At 39.4% G+C, this 19,459-nt stretch overlaps 1 protein-coding gene across 6 annotated transcripts in view; it reads left to right on the top strand.

Annotated features, from left to right (window-relative positions):
- dnajc6 (DnaJ (Hsp40) homolog, subfamily C, member 6) overlaps nucleotides 1-19,459 on the top strand; it is a 123,628-nt gene that overhangs the window by 58,910 nt on the left and 45,259 nt on the right. For 5 of the 6 annotated variants that reach the window (XM_080195611.1, XM_080195609.1, XM_080195608.1 and 2 more), the window contains 6 exons: nucleotides 2,641-2,690; nucleotides 4,344-4,492; nucleotides 8,903-9,025; nucleotides 10,149-10,282; nucleotides 12,715-12,909; nucleotides 17,244-17,361. In XM_080195611.1, coding sequence (XP_080051737.1) covers nucleotides 2,641-2,690; nucleotides 4,344-4,492; nucleotides 8,903-9,025; nucleotides 10,149-10,282; nucleotides 12,715-12,909; nucleotides 17,244-17,361 — 769 coding nt within the window. The remainder of the gene's footprint in view (nucleotides 1-2,640; nucleotides 2,691-4,343; nucleotides 4,493-8,902; nucleotides 9,026-10,148; nucleotides 10,283-12,714; nucleotides 12,910-17,243; nucleotides 17,362-19,459) is intronic. The other variant, XM_080195613.1, reaches the window with a different exon arrangement.

Raw genomic sequence — 19,459 nt, 5'->3', positions numbered from 1 at the left:
CCACCATGTGATGGCAGGAAAGTTGGAACCCCACTATCACTATCACTATCCATAGTAGGAAATTTCTCAACACCAGGTTAAAGTCCAATCGGTTCATTTGGAATCACGAGCTTTCGGAGCGCTGCTCCTTCATCAGGTGAGTCCTTAACCTGGCGTTGTGAGACTGCTTCTTCTGCCTGCCCCAGTCCAACGCTGGCATCTCCACATCATGATCGCTATCCATAGAACCAGACTACAACATGCATGCAAAATTAAATGTTGTCTCACCAACTGAGTGATCTATAACGTGTCCAGTCACTTGCTGAATTTTAACATTGCAGTCCATTTTAAACAGTAGCGATGAGAATCCTTTGATTCATTCCAGATTCTTTAAGATGTGACAGTCATTATTTTTGTTGAGAATCCAAGGAGTTTCTCATCTTTGGGAGAAGAGCAGATTTCTTTTATTAACTGGCCTACTGAAGTCAGAAGAGCCAGGGATGGTGAGTTGATGAGCCAGGCAGCTGAGAGGAAGCTTGGCTCAGCAGGAGTAAACCAGGCATAAAGTTGGTTATTCCAAACACAGCTGGGCAGATCAAAAAGACTGAACAAGAAAGTTTGAGAGACTGAATACAGTAGAGTGGTATATTTCCATTATTTCATAATGTTGAGGTAGATTTGTTGAAATGAGGTGAGATTTGATTACAACTATTATATTGTATATGCACTTGCTAACTCCAAAATAAAGCATTTTAACAATTTACATCAATCTTTGTCTCATTGAAATGTTTCTTATACATGAGTTTCCATGTCAAAGATGCCAATATTTAGTTCAAATCTCAAGCATTTTGTTGCTATATCTCTGGACTATGCTATCGTATAATTTGATGTTGTTCAGAACAGGCACTGTGCTGAATGAAAGATGTGTGGATAGGTTATAGAAATAACCAGCCCTGCTGTACCCAGAAGAACATCCAAGGCAGATCTGAGATGTAGCATGCTGGTTGGAGTCCTTGCCATTCACTCACTTGGGAGCCTAGGCTGTCAAGAGTTTAATTAATGGAAAAATATTTCTAAATCCAATAATGGTTAGCAGTTGGTTTTTTTTTTAAGGATTTCCTTTACTTCAATAAATAAAAGGTAATTGTGGCTGGGAGTCATTAGGATGAAAAGCCAAGAAAATGGAGGATAATGCATTAAAAATGAGATAGAAAATTCTACTTTTTTCCCATTTTTAAAATAGTTTTCTTGTAGCCAGTCTAAATAGTGTTTCAAACAGAATGTATCTACTGACATCCAAAATACAATTGCATTCATTATAAAGAAATCTCCAGCTGTGACTATGGTTTGAAAATAAAGATGTGGACTGCAGTGATATTTAAACATGGCGATTTGAAAGCAACATTGATCTCTATCTACTGCTCAGCCAACATGGTGGTGAAGGCACTGAAAAGAAAAACAAGCCTGGTTTCTATGGCTATGGCTCATCTTTCATTCCCTCGCCTTGAGTATAAATACCTCCCACTATCGATGCCTTTTAGCTTTGACAAAGGGTCATCTGGACTCAAAACATCAGCTCTTCTTTTCCTTACAGATGCTGCCAGATCTGCTGAGATTTTCCAGCGTTTTCTCATTTGGTTGTCTTCCTAGTTGCTTTCCAGTGACGGCTGGAATATCCACCTTCCACTGTCTGGCATTATGCGTCCTGTTATTTATATGTCTGAAAGAAAATGAAATGGTTTATTTCCTGTTATTCATAGCAGGTTAATCTGATTGTCGACCTCCAATGAGCAATTTGTACAGGGGTCCTCGTCCTACTTCAGCAGAAGTCATTTCTACTCTAAAAATAGAGTAGAATAAAGAGGAGTGGATTCCTTTCGGTAATGAAATGGGGGGGTTAAAAAAAACATGCACCAAATCTTGGTGTTATGAAATCATTAGAATCCCTACAGTGCAGAAGGAGGCCATTCGGCCCATCAAGTATGCACCAACCACAATCCCACCCAGGCCCTAATTCCTTAACGCCACAGGTATTTACCTAGCTATGCCTCCTGATACTATGGGGCAATTTAACATGGCATATCAATCTATCCCACACATCTTTGGACTGTCGGAGGAAACCCACGCAGATACGAAGAGAAAGTGCAAACTCCACACGGACAGTCACCTGAGGCTGGAATTGAAGCTGGGTCCCTGGTGCAATGAGGCAGCAGTGCCACCGTGCTGCAAATGCATATACACATTTTGAACAATCCTAGTGAACAGGAACCCACTGAAAAACTGCTCTAATTGTATAAATTGATATTAAATTGGAAATGTCGTTCATGTAGGCCGTTAGAACAATTGCTGCAAGAGGTGGAACTATTTTTTTCAGTTAAGGAGACTTTTTGAAGGGTGAACCTGAAATGCTTTATTGTGACAAGAGTGTGATGAGCTATGGCTTTTAGTTTGGGATTACTTGATGTTTACATTAGGTTCTTGAAATGGGTTGTCTTTCTTTTCCCACCGTTAACGTCCCTTATTCTTGTATATAATTCACCAGAAATGTTAACTTTTATAACCATTCCTCCTTTAGGTATTTACCTGTGTCATTGTAATGGAATTTTCAGAATTATTGTTAAATAATGTCTTGTTCAATTTAATCTTTTTGTTTTGTTATAGTTATGCCAAGGGAGAACTTAATATTTCTTACATCACATCACGGATAATAGGTACAATGCATGCTTTCACTTTTTGCAATTTTAAAGCTATTATAGTTATTAGCTTATAGCAGGAATAGTGGGGGCACTACTAGTCATATGCCAGAGGACTGGCTGATCACCAGTGTAATTTCTATTCATAAGAAGGGTGCGGAACATTTCCAGGAAATTATGGACCAATCAGTTTAATGTCAGTGGTGGGAAAAATAATAGAAAATAAGAAAACATCTGAAAATGAAGGTTTCAAAGGAGAAGATCTTTATTGACTAACTTACTGAATTTTTGGAAGAAGTAACAGGAAGTGGACAATGGTAATGTAGTAGTAATGTTAATAACTAATTTTCAAGAAAATGTTTTATCTTTGATAAGGTACCCCATAATAAATGAATAAGATCAGAAATTGTGGCATCAGTGGACAAATGACAGAATGGATTGGTAGCTGGCTTCAGGGTAGAAAATGGCAAGAGCTTGGATGGAGTGTTCCACAAGTATCAGTGCTGGGATCATTTAAGAATTTAAACGTTGCAAACAAAAGCAAAATTTCTAAATATGCATATGAGTCAATACAGAGGAGGAGTACAACAAATTTTAGGAAGGCATTAATAAACTTTCAGAGCAGGCAAATAATTGGCAAATGAAATTCAACATAGATAATGTGAAATATTACATATTGGTAAGAAGAACAATTGCAGGTTTAGATGGGGTAGAGGTACAAAGGGACCTCACTGATCACAGTCTACATCTCCAGAGAATGGCTTGGGCAGATTGTAACCTGTGTTGAGCCATCTTTCAAAGGCTACTAGGATTTCCTCAGATGAATTGGTGAAAATTTCGCATTGTTTTTGGCATTATGCACTTTGCTTTTCAAAATTTCAAGTGCATTGTTCCTCTTGTAAGCATACATTGATACATGGAATGGTTCAACTTTGAGTTCTCAAATATTAATATAATTTGCACTTGGAATGAGTTGGGATGTTTTGCTTCCAGATTCTAAAAGTACTTCCTTGTGTGTAAGAGGCTTGTAAAGACAGTTGTCTCATCTGTGCAGGGTTTTTGGGTGATTGTTATTGAAGCTGACTGCTATAGAATCCAGATTTGCATATTTGAGAGCTTCCCAAAGTGCCTGACCTAAGCAGTAATGAGTCTCTGCTGGCTTAATTACAATTCGGGTATACATAATAATTGACCATATAGCAAGGAAGGCTTGCCTGTGACATGACTAAAAGTTCATTTTCACAACCAGTTACAGAACTGAAATAATGCCTTCATGAAGGCATACATCCTGGACACTGCACTCTTTTGGAGAGTGGAAGGAGTGTGATGAAAGGGAAAAGAAAGTGGAGAGAAATGGAAATAAAGTAATAAAAATGAAAATATCTTTTGGAAATGTGCTTGACAATTGATTTTGTTTCTCTGTCTCTCTCTCTCACTAAATTGGGTAGTCCTTCTTGATAGACAAACTAAGTTTGGTAAAGTATGTAAAGTGACCCTGGAAGAATAGAATAGTTGGAGCTGAAGAACTTTCGCTAACTCTAGGTTTTGTATTGCAAATAGATGCATTCAGCAATATTACAGTAATGTGAAGTGTGTGAACAGGAAATCTTGCTTTAAATGTGTTTAAGAGGTCAATATATCTGTCTGACACTAGTTTTCACTATCTGTCAGTGATATCCTATCCTGCTGAAGGAGTGGAGCTGAGTTTCAAGAATCAAATTGATGACGTCCGATCGTTTTTGGATTCACGGCACCTGGATCATTATACAATCTTCAACTTATCCCAGAAATCTTACAGAAGTGCCAAGTTTCACAACAGAGTAAGTATATACGGGTGTTGGCTTGATACATGAGCATTTTATGAATTTTGTTTGAGTAAAAGATTATTAGTATATAGTGTTTTATTTGGTTGCAATAAAAGTTTGGCAGGCTGTTCTGTGTTAGTGGTCATGTGATCTGAACTATAAAACTGATGTCAGTCAACAAGTTGCATTTATATTATTTTTTTTAAAGAGTAAAATATCCCAAGACCAGGTGTGCAAAATGTTAAAATGAGGTGTCATTGGAGCATTGTTTGATTTGATTTATTATTATCACATGTATTAGCATACAGTGAAAAGTGTTTCTTGCACACTATACAGACAGAGCATACTGTTCATAGAGAAGAAAGAGAGCGCAGAAGGTGGTGTTACAGTCATAGCTAGAGTGTAGCGAAAGAGCAACTTAATGCAAAGTAGATCCATTCAGAAGTCTGATGGCAACAGGGAAGAAGCTGTTCTTGAGTTGGTTGGTACAAGACCTCGGATGTTTGTATATTTTTCCCAATAGAAGGAAGAGGAAGAGAGAATGTCGAGGGTGCGTGGAGTCCTTAATTATGCTGGCTGCTTTGCTGAGACAGTGGGAAGTGTAGACAGAGTCAATGAACGAGAGACTGGTTTGTGCAATGGATTGGGCTACATTCACAACCTTTTGTAGTTTCTTGCAGCCTGGTGACATCTTGCTTAAAACAAGCATAGAATGTATTGAGCTCCTCAAGGAGGGATGCGTTGGAACCAGAGATTTTACATTTTCATCTTGTAGCCTATTATGTTTTACAGACCTTGCCATAGTTGGCGGGGATCTGTGGGGCTAGCCTGGGATTCTGGCTTGGTCCGCTACTGTCTTTTGGCATCTTTGGGTCTCCTTGGATCGTATCTGGCTTTCTTATATAGCTCAAGGTCGCCTGACTTGAGTGCCTCAGATCTAGAGTTCAGCAAGAAGTGGATGTCACTTCATTCATGGTTTCCAACTGGGGAACATGTGGATTTGCTTCTTTGGCACGCTTTGGCGTTGTGTTCAGCCCCATGCTCCTGTGACCTTTGTGAACTGATTTAACCACTATTGTTCTTTTGCCTTGCCTGGAACAGCTGTTTGCCTTCGTAATTGATCCTTAATAGCAGGCTTGCCTTGTCTGCCTGATTTAGAAGTATGTTACAGCCCAAGGCACAACACAAAAAGGCAGGGAATTTTCTGGCTGTGATGGCCAAAAATTCATCCTCAACAAGTATCAACTGAGATAAAACACATTGTAGTATTATTATTATTATTATTCTCACTTCCTGTTTGTGGGACTTGTGTGTATTGTGAATGAAAATTGTTTCCAAACTAGAATTGTGATACGATATTATAATATAAATATATTATTGTTATTTATTTTTGTTTCATTTTCTCCCCATCCCTCTTGAAGCACTTTATTCACATTGAGGTTCAGTTGCATGAGTGGGACTTATCCCAAATGGTTATATGTTGCGTGAGTCTGGATGGTGCTTGTCGATCGTGAGATAGGCCATTAGCAAGTTTTACTCTGATGTTCACACATGCAGATCACTGGATCAAGACCCAAAATATTGATTATTTTCTCCCACTGAAACCCTCTCTATTTCAGACACTCAATGGCATTTCATTGCAAAGTGATGGGAGAAGCTTAGGGATGCTTCTGTCTTAATTAGAAATCCAGGTTCTAAAATTTTATTTTCACACTTTCATGACTTTCCGGTTGGAATTTTCCAGCCGTTTGTCGGCAGAACCTGGCATACCCCCACCTCGGGTTTCCAGAAGATAAGTGTGCATTCAATGGGAAATCTCTTTAACAAGATTATCCCTCCATCAATTAGTGGTGGGCCACCTCCACCATCGCAGAACACGTGGCAGGTTGTTTGGAAAATCCCACCATTGGTTTATAGTGACCCCTTTCAGTTAATGAAAGTTTTGAGTTTTCTTTGTTCTATTAAAACGTAACAATGCCATGTAATAACTTAAAATAACAAATTATTTTCATGATCTCAGGACACCCCAAAAAGTGCATTTGGCCAATGAAGTACTTTTGAAATGTGACTGTTGTGGTGTCAAGAAGTAAAGATGGTTTTAAGTAATCTACATTTTGTGTTTGTGGATATTAGAAATAAGATGTAACTTTAAATAAGTTTAATTTTGTTCCTGTGTAAGAAATGGTTGAAACTTCACTTAGCTCATGTTAAACAAAGGTGTCTGTGGGTTTTGATTTCATTTTAAATTAAAGATTTGCAATGTGAAAACAGGCTTTAAAGAGAGACTACACAGTTGCTTAGCAGCCAGGCTTTTGCACTGTAAAGCATAAGCACCTGTGGTTTAGTTGGAACAAGGAGCCTGAGAAGAAAGCAGTTCTCGAATAGAGTAAAGGGCAGAATGCAAGTCCCAGAGGCTAAAGAATAGATAGTTCTAGAAACCAGGTTGAAAAGTGAAGTTACAGGAAGACTGAGTCAAAGCAACAAAAAACTGTAGTCTGAACAATGTATTGTTCACCTGAGGTTAAAGAAAAGGGCAGAGAGGCTCCCAGTTAAAAACTGAGCTGAAAGATGCAGACCAACTGAAGTTGGCTAGCGAAAAGCTAGATATCTGATGTAAGGTTGGTGACACCAGAATATAGCCTGTGAAGCAGTGATGTTATATTGGCGCGGCTGGATAACCGAGAGACTCTGTGGAAGCATGAATGCATGCAGCAATCCAAGGCAGAGGAATACTGAAACGAGAATTTGAAATCTCAGGTATGGATTCTTGGTGAAGGCATCTGAAAGAGAACCTTTCTTGGGAGAAGACTTCAATGTGCATTGATTGAAAATGGAGTTTGGAAACTTTTGTATGGAAGTCGAGTTCAAGTGAGACCAATTGGCTCACAGTGTGACACTCATCTGGGAGGATTTGATGAGAAATCCACAGAAGATCTATAGGGTGGCATCTGCTACTTAGTTTGAGTGTGATGTGTTTGACCACAGTTGGCCTGTTGGTTTACAACAGTGGTTGTCAATCTCAGGCCTGAATGAAGCATATGAAACATTTTCTTGATACAAGGTTCCAAATTCCACTGATTTCTGTCTGCATTGGTATGATATGCATGTAAAGCAAGGGCGAGTGAAGTGTGGTGCGTACTGATTACATACAGCACTGACTGTGCGAGACATAAATATTTATTTTACTTTGTCATTTTAAGGTGACAATTCTATAAAAATAAATAATTAAACTTTTTTGTAATTTGTAATGAAATATTCAGCTTGTATTAAATGTATTTAATCTTATTCATAGAGTCCTGGTTAGTGAAGAAGCCTGATTTCAATCTTGTGGTCCGCTGAGATGAAGGAGGGTTACTCTTGTCCCACCCACTCACCAGCCTAGGATATCTATCACTGGTTTATATGGATTGCAGGGGGAATTCTCTGGCTGTTCCTGCCAGCGGGATTGTCTGGTCCCGCTGGCAATGCACCCTTTTCTGTGTGTTTTGCAGCATAGTGGGGTGATGTTAATGGGAAATCCAATTGACAACTGCAGGACCAGAGAAGTGAGTTGCCAGAGAACAGCACGCTACCTCCTGCTGCTGGGAAGCAGGAGAGTTCTACCCCGTGTACTTGTCTTATGTTATAATGTTCTCAATATAGTTTGTAACTTGTGTTATCCTTAAAAATCTATGTACATCTGTGAAGATGTAGGCAGGGGTGCAGGAGTATTGTATTATAGTCAATATTTTCATGTTTAATGTTTTATTCTTTTGTTAAAGGTTAATTGGCAGCTCTGTGCTTCTGTTCATCCACATCCTTAAACAAAAAGTAAATAAGAGGCACAGTCTATTGAGCCAGGGTTCCGATTGGGGATTGGTCTGTCCAGTATCAACATTAGCTGGGATTATAACAATGTTGGAAAAATTACACCCAATTTATGCACAGCAGGGTCATATAAGCAGCAATGTTATAATGACCAGAAAACCTGTCTATTAGTGATGTAACTGAGGGATAAATATTGGCTTAGAAATCAGGTATGATTCTTCTGCTATTCTTCAGTATAATACCACGGGATTGATTTTATGCTTGATCGAGAGAGCAGATGAAACCCTGGTTCCAGTCCTCTACCAAAAGACATTTCCAACAGTGTAGTCCTCCACTAGTGAAGACTTAGCCTACATTTTCATATTCACATCTGGAGTGCGAAGCAAGCCCATGATCTTCAGAGCAAGAGTACTACCCAGTGATCCAACATCCTTGTTCCAAATGCGTAATTTTCATTGCATTTGAACATGATGCACAGCTGCTGCCGCCCTCTCCTGCGGCTGATCTCCTGCCTCCACTCTCCTTATCTTTTGGCAAGCAGGATTTGATGCTGCATGCATGGATTTGTCTTCTGTTTCTGTTTGGCCTCTTGTCACAACCTTCCTTTCTTTTAAATAGATATCTGAATGCAGCTGGCCAGCTCGACAGGCTCCCAGTTTACACAATTTGTATGCAGTGTGTAAGAACATGCATCACTGGCTGCAGCAGAACCCGAAGAATGTCTGTGCTATACACTGTGTGGTAAGATTCAGCAACACTGTTAGAAATTAAAAACATTATTGGGTAAATTCAACACTTAAAACATTAGCTGAATGAAGATCAGTTTCAGATTCAATCCCCTGTTTGTGGTAAGTTAGCTGGTTAACTAGGAAGGTCTTTGGGATACTATAGTTTGGCATCTATGGACCGGAGTGGGGAGGTGGGGGGGCGGAACATCATCCAGGCTGTTTATGATCAATCACAACACACTGCCTCTTGCTGGAAACTACATGTATAGCTAAATTGCGCTGTCATGTCCTTTTGAATAACTGGTGATTCTCACCAGTTGACACTGTGATTTGATTTACACATGTAAGTACTTCAAGGCATCAGGGGCTGCAGTTGTCCGTGAAACTTGTACACAGGTTTAGAGTGAGCACCTGTAGAGCAGAAGAAAATTTTGGTGGGGGAGGGCAGTATAAATTAAAATATCTGTTGTTTATGATCAAGAGCTTGGATACCAGTGATATTTGTTATTAACTAACTTTTGAAAATTGAAAAGTAAATTCAGTAGCAAGATTTTTATTTTCTCTATTTATGATAGGGGCACTAGTTTCAGATGAAGATTTCCTATCTACCTCATTGGGTAACTATGGAATATTATAGCACATTGTGGCAAGATTCTGTAATGTGTAGGAGTTCTTAATTCTGTGCACACCCATGCATTCAGGATCAGTTGTCCTTTCCTGGTAGTTGTGGAAGATTCATTATAGGTCAGGTGTGTAAAAATGCAAATATGCAGGCTGGAAGCACCAGCAAAACAAGCTGGATGCTATCCATTTCCAGTTGCCACATGTGGCACTGTTTGCGTTAACTCTTGAGGTAGTTCTCGCCATCTCTGACCTCAGAGCATATGTACTCTATTGCACTGCTGTCATTAAAGCATTCTTACAAAGCTGGCATCATCAGGTTTACGTTGCTCACACAAGATGGAATAAGTATAGTCAAGTAACATGGAATACCTATTTGTCCCATGAGGAGTAGGAAAGCCACCTTACAGGGGGAGGTGGGCAGGAAGGTTTCATCCTGTTTTACTTTGTAAAGTTCTTGAAATGTATTTTGAGACTTGTTGATGAATTGGAAATGTTTATTTTTGCTATTCCAGGATGGTTGTCCTGCCTCTGCTATTTTAGTCTGTGGGATGTTCTGCTTCTGCCATCTTTTCTCTTGCCCAGTTCCAGCAATCCAGTTGTTCAATACAAAGAAACCAGGGCCTGCACTTTGGCCTTCTCACAGGAGGTAAGTAATTTAAGAGATTAACTGTTAGAAGTCTTTTTTTTTGATTTTCTGATATCATAAAACCTTTGTGATTGTTTTGTCCTGTCAGATGCTCTCTGCAATATGATTGCTGTTGAGACCACGAGTGTGACATCCAGTTGGGGTTAAATGATACAACAGTGAATAGCAATCTGTTTAATTTTTCTGGTGTTAAAGAAAAATTCCACAGAACCTATTGTCTTGGAAGTGTACCATCCTTAAGGAAATTGAGGTCAAGAGTTTGAGGCAACGTCTACAAGGTCTTGATCTCAATGGGTGCCTTCTTTCCCAATGATGCTTTCAAGTCTTTTTTTTTAGTATGTTCTTTCTTAATGGACTGCCATCCCATCCTGGGTGTACCCAGCCTAAAGCCCAATGTATGTGGGGATAGGCTCTGACTCCCCGTGACACTGAATTGGAGTAAGCGGTTGGTGAAAGTCAAGATCTTGTTTATGAAGTGATCCTTGGACTTAAACTGTTGGAGTGAGATGTAGACAGTAGTGACTAAGAGTAGAATTGAGCCTGCTCACGGTTTTGGGAAAATGCCCTCTCTACCCATAAGTCAAAATGTACTGACTGATTCAAAATGGCTTTGAGTGGTTCTAATCCTGATTTTCTGCTCACCTGCCACATAAAACTCTGCTGCCTTCATCCCAAACCACCTGCCAATGAGCCAACCCTTCAGTACATCCTAGCCTTCTGCTACCTTTTCCCAAAGCATATCCCACCTCTCTTAGCAGTCATCAGCTTCTATCCCCAATGCCAGAGTCTCCCTGCACCATTTCTCACCAGATTTCAATACTCATCCTTGGCTTGGTACACATTAAGAACCCTGGGTTTAATTGTAATAAATAGAACATATGAGGACTAATCTAAGAGCTTGGGAAGTATGCACTAGGAATAAAAGACCAGCAGCCCCAATTCTAACCTAATCTACTTTGTAGAAATTGGCTTTGGTTAGATGCCCATTTAATAACCTGCTGATTTTCCACTTTGAGTGGAAAATCAGACTAACTGGCATTGAACTGAGCATGTCCCATAACAAACAAACAGGATGAGTTAAAATTGTGCCTTTACTTTCTCTGTTCTGTGAGGAGGTGGATATGGAAAATCAGCCCTTTGATAGGGTGGAAAGAGGGAGAAATTATGTTTTTGGTTCAGCTTCATAATAACCAAAAGCATAACCAGTAGTGTTTAAAACATCAAAGTAAACCTTTTAGTCCAGTCAGTTGTGACATGCTGGAGCAAGGCTGTGATCAGCAGAAATGAGGCAACCTTGATGAAGAGTCATTCACACAACATTGGCTCTACTCTGTCTTCACCGATGCTGTCAGACCTGCTGAGATGTCCAGCATTCTCTGTTTTTGTTTCAGACTTCAGCATCACAGTATTTTGCCTTTATATTAATTAACTAGATGCGGAGCTCACCAGAAAATCCAACATTTATTAACCATTTGTTCTAAGGAAGGTGATGTTGACGAGCTATGTTTTTTTTTGATAATTGAGTGACTCGTTAGCTGTTTCAGAACATTTAAAAGTTGGAGAAAGAATGCAGTGAGTCTGCAATTGCATGTAGTCAGACAGGGTAAGCACAACAGATTTGCTACCCAGAGGACATTATTGAACCAGATAAAGTTTATAATCACAATCCAGTGAGTTTGCATGGTCACCAGTCAATAAAAATAACAGTAATAATACATATAATGTATTATTATTTCAGATTAATTTATTAATTTATTTTAACTGAATTTAAATCCCCCAGCAATTGTAGTGGAACTTGAACTTCTCCCCAGATCATTAGTCCAGGCCTAGTAACATAACTAGTGTCATAATATAACCATTTCCAGCAAGGTGCTGGAGAATACCTGGCTTCTATAAAACTCCTTTCCACTATAAATGAGTGATTTTGCGAGAATACATGTAAAGAAATGCAGTCCATGTGAAGTACTGGCTTTGCAACTAATAATTACGAAAATATGTTTCAGAGGAGAAGTTGGCAAGACCAGAAATATTTATTTGATAATGCCGTAAACTTATAGGGAACATCTTGACAAATAATTGGGGTCCATCTCATTATTAAACTACAAGAAGGATTGTACTATAACTAGTCTAAATTAAGTTTCCTTATTTCAATGCAAAGATTAATGTGAAACAATCTATCTTGCCCTGCATCTTCTGCTCCCTCTTTCATTCTCTGAAGTCACAACCTTTTGTTTGTAATTGAAACTCTTCTTTAAAGATCTAAATGCATTTTGAACTGATCAATATGACCAAATGTCTTTTAATATGGAAACTTCCCCATTTACTCCCTGTCTTCAAGCTTGGAAGAGCTGGTTACAGTTCATTTTGAAAATAAATATTACTCATCTTTACAAGGTGTACAAAAATTGTTGCTTTCTGTGATTTTGTTTCAGATATATAGGATATATTTGTGAAATGGTTTCTGAAAAGCCCACTCTCCCACATTGCAAACCCCTCATCATTAAGACAGTCACTGTGAGCCCAGTTCCATGTTTCAACAAACAGAGGAATGGCTGCCGACCTTTCTTTGAGGTTTTTATTGGTGAAACAAAGATTTTTTCAACTGCACAAGATTATGATAAAATGAGGTAGGTAGCACTTAACCTTTGGCAGTGGATAATTTTTTATGTAGACTTTGTGAATATTGTACTATTGGGTCAGTGGGTGACATGAATCACATCAAAATTGTTACCGCTATGTTCGAAGTAGCAGAGCTTAGAAAGGACAGACAACAATGTTGCAGTTTGTCATTGTTTAACAGTAAGTATTCAATATAAAAGAAACTGCATGGTAGCATTGTTAAAATCGTAGATAGAGGAGTGAGACATACATGCTTTCAAGTATTATTATTGTGAACAATGATTTCTAGCCTTGAATATGGGGTGACTGTGTGAAGGATTCACAAGGGTGCTACACACAATGCAGCTCTATTCTTTTGGGCAGCTCCTTGGAATTGATGATGACTTCTTTCCTTTCTGGGTTTTAATGAACTTGGTGATGGTTAATAAGTCAAGTGCCAATCTGCAGATTTCTGCCACATGTGTTGCTTGAAGGGTTGAGTAAGTGGGTTGTTTGGTGTTTGTGCACTCCCACTGATGCTCCAACTTTGCCTCTGCATTTCTGATGAAGTGTCTTGTTGTGTTTGGTACTTTCCCCAATGAGAATTCTCAATTTTTGTCAATCACAATCCAGGAACTCCCTTGGGGTGGCACAGAGTTTTGACAATACAGCAATGAAACAACAAATGGTAGTATTTTGAGTGGCCTAGTGATCAATTCATTGGCCAGTGAAAGTGTGTGCCATACAGACCATAAAAACCTAAACTTTGTAAGCTAAGTTAATTGACCTCAGCAGGGCACCATTGTTGAATGACTCTGTTGTAGGCTTTAGATGAGGACAGAATTAGCTTGCTTGCATTACTCTTTCCATGGTTAATAACATGATAACACTCCCATTCTAGGCAATGATTTAGAGAAGCTATCAGAGGGTGGGCAGATTTATGAACATGTACAAATGAAAGACCATAAAGACTTGGCACCATCCAGCCCACACACTTGTGATTCTTTATGCATCATAGCAGATATGTACCCCAACCCATCTGGAGCCATGTATTTCCTCTGGGTGAATTAACACCAGTTAACCAGATGAAAAAAACTGTAAATTAAAACTAGCCCAGGAGATCTGATTGGCTCTGATTTATGTAACATGATACTGACTTCCTGTATAAGGTGATTTGCAACCCAGCCTGAAACAGGTTCATTGCTTGAAGCAATGCAGCAAATAATTTGGTTGTTGAGTCAAAAGAAGGGTCACATTGTGGTTCTTGAAAGTGAAGAGTGAAATATTAATACCTGGGGACAATGACAGTTGTTTTTAAGTCTACACCAAGAAGAACATAAACTTAGAAAGGTGTTATCGCTATGAAGTTGTAAATAGTTGCAATGGAACCTTTCCTTTTATTTCTTCCTGTGTGATTTCAAAAATAAATTAGATGTTGCGCTTGGGGCTAAAGTGAACAAGGGAAGGAGTGATCAGGGTATTGAATTTGATGATCAGCCATTATCGTAATGAGTAGCAGAACAAACTTGAAGGGCCAAATGGCCTACTCTTGTTTCTAGTTTCTATCTTTTCTAAGACGAAAAGTCATGGTAATTAAAGATAGCTGATTGTCATTTCCACTTGGATACCGTGCTTGTATTTTTCCTGTTGCCATATGGAGAGAAATATGGAGGACGTCATTTTGAGATCAGGTTACCAGTTTCTCCATTAACTAGCGGTACCGTAGAAAGAAGGCTAGTAGCAGAATTTGGTGCCAAGTGATCAACAGCTGACTCAGAGGGGAAGGGCAAGACAATAGATGTTGGCATAGGGAAAATGCTGACTATTATTCACCATGCAGAATGCAGGTGGGAGCCCATGCACAGTTTGAATACCTAGTTCATGAGGAGTTAAAATACAGCTGGAAGGTTCATTGAGCTGAAATCTCAGTGGAAAACTCAATGGAAGACCATATTGGGAAAGGCAAAAAAGTAGAATTAAAACTCTTGGAAGTTATGCAATACTTTGGGGTAGTTGCAGGAGAAGTGAATGTCTAAAGACTGAAGAATGTAATAAAATTGGGGTTTTCCATTCACGGTAAATATAGGAAGAGGCAAATTTTGTTTAAAGGGTGTGTTACCTATAAAAAGTTAACAATTATAGTTATTTGGTAGTATATAGTATAAATCAAAGCTTTTCATCTTGCACTCATCAGGACAATATCCAGAATATCAAATTATACTGTACGAGAAGAAGGTGTTGCCACTAGCACTTATTTTGTTTGGCAGAAACAGGTACAATGTTCTTTCTGTTTGCAAAGAGCACAGCCCTGTGCGTTAATATATATATTAATGTCAAGGCAGCAGAGTGGCACAGTAGTTAGCACTGCTGCCTCACAATACCAGGGATCCAGGTTCGATTCTGGCCTTGGTGACTGTGTAGAATTTGCACGTTCTCCCCATGTCTGTGTGGGTTTCCTCCCACAATCCAAAGATATACAGGTTAGGATTGGCCATGGTAATTGCATGGGGTACAGATATAGGGAAGATGCTGGGCCGAATGGCCTCCTTCTGCACTGTAAGGATTCTATGGTTCAATGCAGCTTCTAGTACAGCAGATGCACCGCTCTGCAAACCTGAATGATGTTTTTAAATTGGTTGTCAGTGTAATGTTTAGCACACTGAGGATTATTTAACAAATGTTATCCAATGTTAGACAATGTGTTTTGAGTTTTGCAAGCATGGGTTCTTTGCCCATCACGAACAGTGTAGCAAGAAGGTTGCCTTTCTCCTGATCTTGGTAGTCTTGTGATTGTCCTGATGATTGCAAGGCAAAAAGCTTTGACAAAATACGTTTCTTTGGCAACATTCAATATTCAATCAATTCAGTGCTTTGTCTTTAGTCATTTTTTGCAGTAAAAGTTCTTTTAAAGTATGGAATCTTCACGTCATACTTTCAGCTAATAGCTGCAAGCTCAAATTTCTCTCGAGCACATGAAGATCTTAACATCATTCCTTTAACAACTGGCCTTAATTCCTCTCCTCCTAGGTGTATGCATAGTTTGCATTTGATCTGCCCATAAGTTAAATATAATTTACCAAACACTGGCCTAATATCCCTAACCCTAATCCAGATGTGTTTGTAATAACCGAGCAACTAAGGTTTCTAACTGTCAGGTAGTTTTTGGTATAGTCCACAAATTAGCAGATCATTCCTGGAGCATTTACATGTAATTCATTGATTTAAATAGTAAACATCAAAGGTCTGAGCAATAATTGGTCTACAACTATTTTCTGCTTGTTGGCATCCAGCCAAATCTTAATCCATTTCAGTACCTTGCTACTAAATCAACATGATTTAGTCTTGTGGTGAAATCTATGCTTGAGCCTGAATCAAAGGCCTGAATGTCCAGGTGGACAATGCCTGCTGAATTGCCCTCATTCATTAAACTAATTCTTGGAAAATTTATTCAGATTGGCAAGATACAGCTGCCTTTTCTGGAGGCTTTGTCTGTTGCCCTAACTATTGTGTTCTCTGTCCATCTGGACATCTGATGTATTTCTGAAGATACTCGAGTTACCTAGTTAAGCCTTATTCCGCTCTTGAAAAATAGGCTAATTTAGCCGCCTTACACTCTGAGAACAGTTCCTGACTCTGGCTTTGGTACTATGTCAAAGTATTGTTAGTACCTTCAGGAGTGAGGGTGAATTGGATGGTAAAAGAAACATTTTTAAAGAAGCAAACATTTGAAGTAGAATACATGTGCGATCTTAGGCTTGATTTTTTTTTAAGTATTTTCCTAAATGTTTTCATACATTAAACATGCACAATATAGTATATTTTATAATATAACTGGTGTTAAATATAATTGAAATATTTAATTTTTGAGCTAAGGTCAGAGATGATGAAGTATGAAGTAAATTTTGTTAAGTTTCAAAATTACAGTTGTGATTTTTGTTTAATTTTGATTTTCCTGCAATATTGATGTAATGGGCATACACTGATTATATTCATTTAAAGGATGTGGGCATTATTAGGCCAGCATTTATTGCCCATCTAATTGAAAGCAATTTGGAATAGATAATTTTGGGATTTTTATTAGGAGACTGAATAGAGAAGGGAGAACCATCTAATACACGCTCCTGGTCATTACATCTCAATAATTTGAATCCTCTGAAAATTACTATGCATCTGTTCCTAATGCTGCACCTCAGATTCATAATATCTTAAATGTATAGATTGCAAATTGTTGTCAAGCAATCTGTTTTCCTCCTCCTTGTGAGAGCTGTGTACAAAATAAGGCCAAATAAGTCTTGATTTTTTTTCTTCTTCAAGGCCTTAAATATAGAGAATTTACAGGTTTTAAATTTCTTCAATCCCAAAGAGAACACAGAGTCCAGGAGGGGAAAATATTTGCTTCCTTGGGTGTTAGTGCCCATGGTGATGTCGTTGTTGGTGCCTTTCATATGCGATCGACAATTGGCGGAAGACTTCAAGCAAAGGTTGGTCCATGTTGTATCAAATATTAACTTGAATAGTAGTATGTGAATTCTATAAGCCACACAAAAGGAAAGCACAAAATTGTCATATTTTCTAGCTTCTGAAGTTGAAGTCCCTTGTATAAAATGAGAGTTGTTCTGGAATGCATAAGAGACTTTGCCGTCACTGAAATAATGGAGAAGCTCATGCTTTCTCCATCCCCGAGGTTAGAAGCATTGAAAATTATTTGGCATTTCCATTGCTATTCCATAATCTCTATTGGTAGGGACAATACCAAAACAAAAGAAGCAATTTGAAATATCAGATAACGTGACAATCCGAAAGGGAAGCTGGGTTGTCAGCCTTTTGGTGATAATGGGGTCAAAGAAGTAGGACATAAATCTTCTGGGCAAGATGTATTTGCAAGGAGCAGGAGAAAAGCTAAAATGGTGTGGACTCGGGTGTGGGTAAATCAAACCTGAGGTTGTGGGGAGAAGATGGGGGAGGTTTGGTTTGGGCCATGTGTAGTGGGTTGAGAAGTAGTAGTTGAATAAACAAAGAAGGAAGGAAGAAGGCCTGCATTTATGTAGCAACTTTCAAAACCATCAGTCTTTGTGCTGCACATTACAGCCAATGAGGATCTTTTGAAATATAATCTTTGTTGAAACATGGCAACCAATTTGTGCATAGAAAAACTCCCACCAAAAGTGATCTATAGAACCATAGAATCCCAATAGCGCAGAAAGAGCCCATTCAGCCCATCGAGTCTGCATCGACTCGCAACAGAGCATCTCATCCATACCCAAACCCCCATGTATTCACCCCTCTAATACCCTGAACCTACACATCTTGGGACACAATTTAGCATGGCCAATCCACCTAACCTGTACATTTTTGGACTGTGCGAGGAAACAGAGGACCAAGAGGAAAAACACACAAACACAGGGAGAATGTGCAAACTCCACACAGTCACCAAAGGCCGAAATCGAATCTGGGTGTTTGGTACTGAGGCAGCAGTGCTAACTACTGTGCCACCGTGCTGCCCCAGATAAGATGATCTGTTTTTGTAACTTTGATTCGGGGAAGTTTATGGAATGTTTACATGTTTTAGATGGGGCCTTGGTTGAAAATCTCATCCAAGGCACAACACCTCCAACAGCCTTTATTTCTGTGCCCAAGTCCTGGAATGGAAGTTGAACCCAGGACGTTGATTCAGAGTTGACAGTTATATCACAGCTAACACTGAACAACTGGGAGGGGAGGGGGTAGGTGGGTGGGTGGTGGTGATGGTGGTGGTCTCCCATCTAGTGCAGGGGGCGGGGAGAATTTCATGGCCACTGATACATGGGATTTGCACATGCATTCCCGCCCCGATAGCGTCTCCCAGCACTGGATTTCTGGTGGCGTCAGCTCTCTGCCAGTAATGGGAAGGGAGGCGACAAGACCATTTAAGTAGGTACTTCCATATACTTTAAATACCATTAGCAGGCCCAAGACTGAAGTCTCCGTGCCTGCTAGCATCTCCACCACCACTAGCGGGTATTACACTAGCTCCCCACCAACAGAGAATTAGCAGCTCGACCCTGCTGGAGTAAAGGGGAGCGTTCAAGGCCCTCAGGGCTAGGCGGTGGGGGGCTGCCACCTTGGGCCGCCAGCATGCACCAATCTTGGCACTGACAGATCGGTGCATACACAGTGGCCCACTCAGCATTATGCTGCCAGCCTCGCTGGTGGGAATAGGCCCTGGCTATTTTTTTTTTAAATGATTATATGCGTTGGTGACCTCTGCAGTGCACAGAGTGTGGGAGATTCTTCTCTGAACTCCCACTGTAAATACCAATGTGAATTACTCCAGTTTTGACACAAATTCGGCACTTAAAATATTTTGGGGAGAATTTTGGCCATGGTCTCCATCTAAATGATGAAGAAATCCATTAGATCCTCACATTTGTTGAAGGGGAGGGTGGAAGATAATAGAAGAGAAGCAAAGCTGAGGGTTACCTTCACTCTCCAGGATCATTGCAAAGAAGGTGGTTTTGGTAGAAAAAGCCCCAGTTGGGTTTGATGTAGTCTGACAAAATTTGGTCATGGATATTTAACCAGTAAAGCACGGATGTACTC

This window comes from Carcharhinus amblyrhynchos, chromosome 9, assembly GCF_965287045.1.
Source record: "Carcharhinus amblyrhynchos chromosome 9, sCarAmb.v2.hapA, whole genome shotgun sequence".
Lineage (NCBI taxonomy): Eukaryota > Metazoa > Chordata > Chondrichthyes > Carcharhiniformes > Carcharhinidae > Carcharhinus > Carcharhinus amblyrhynchos.
Note: the sequence above shows the minus strand (reverse complement) of the source record. Positions and strands in the feature narration are given on the sequence as shown.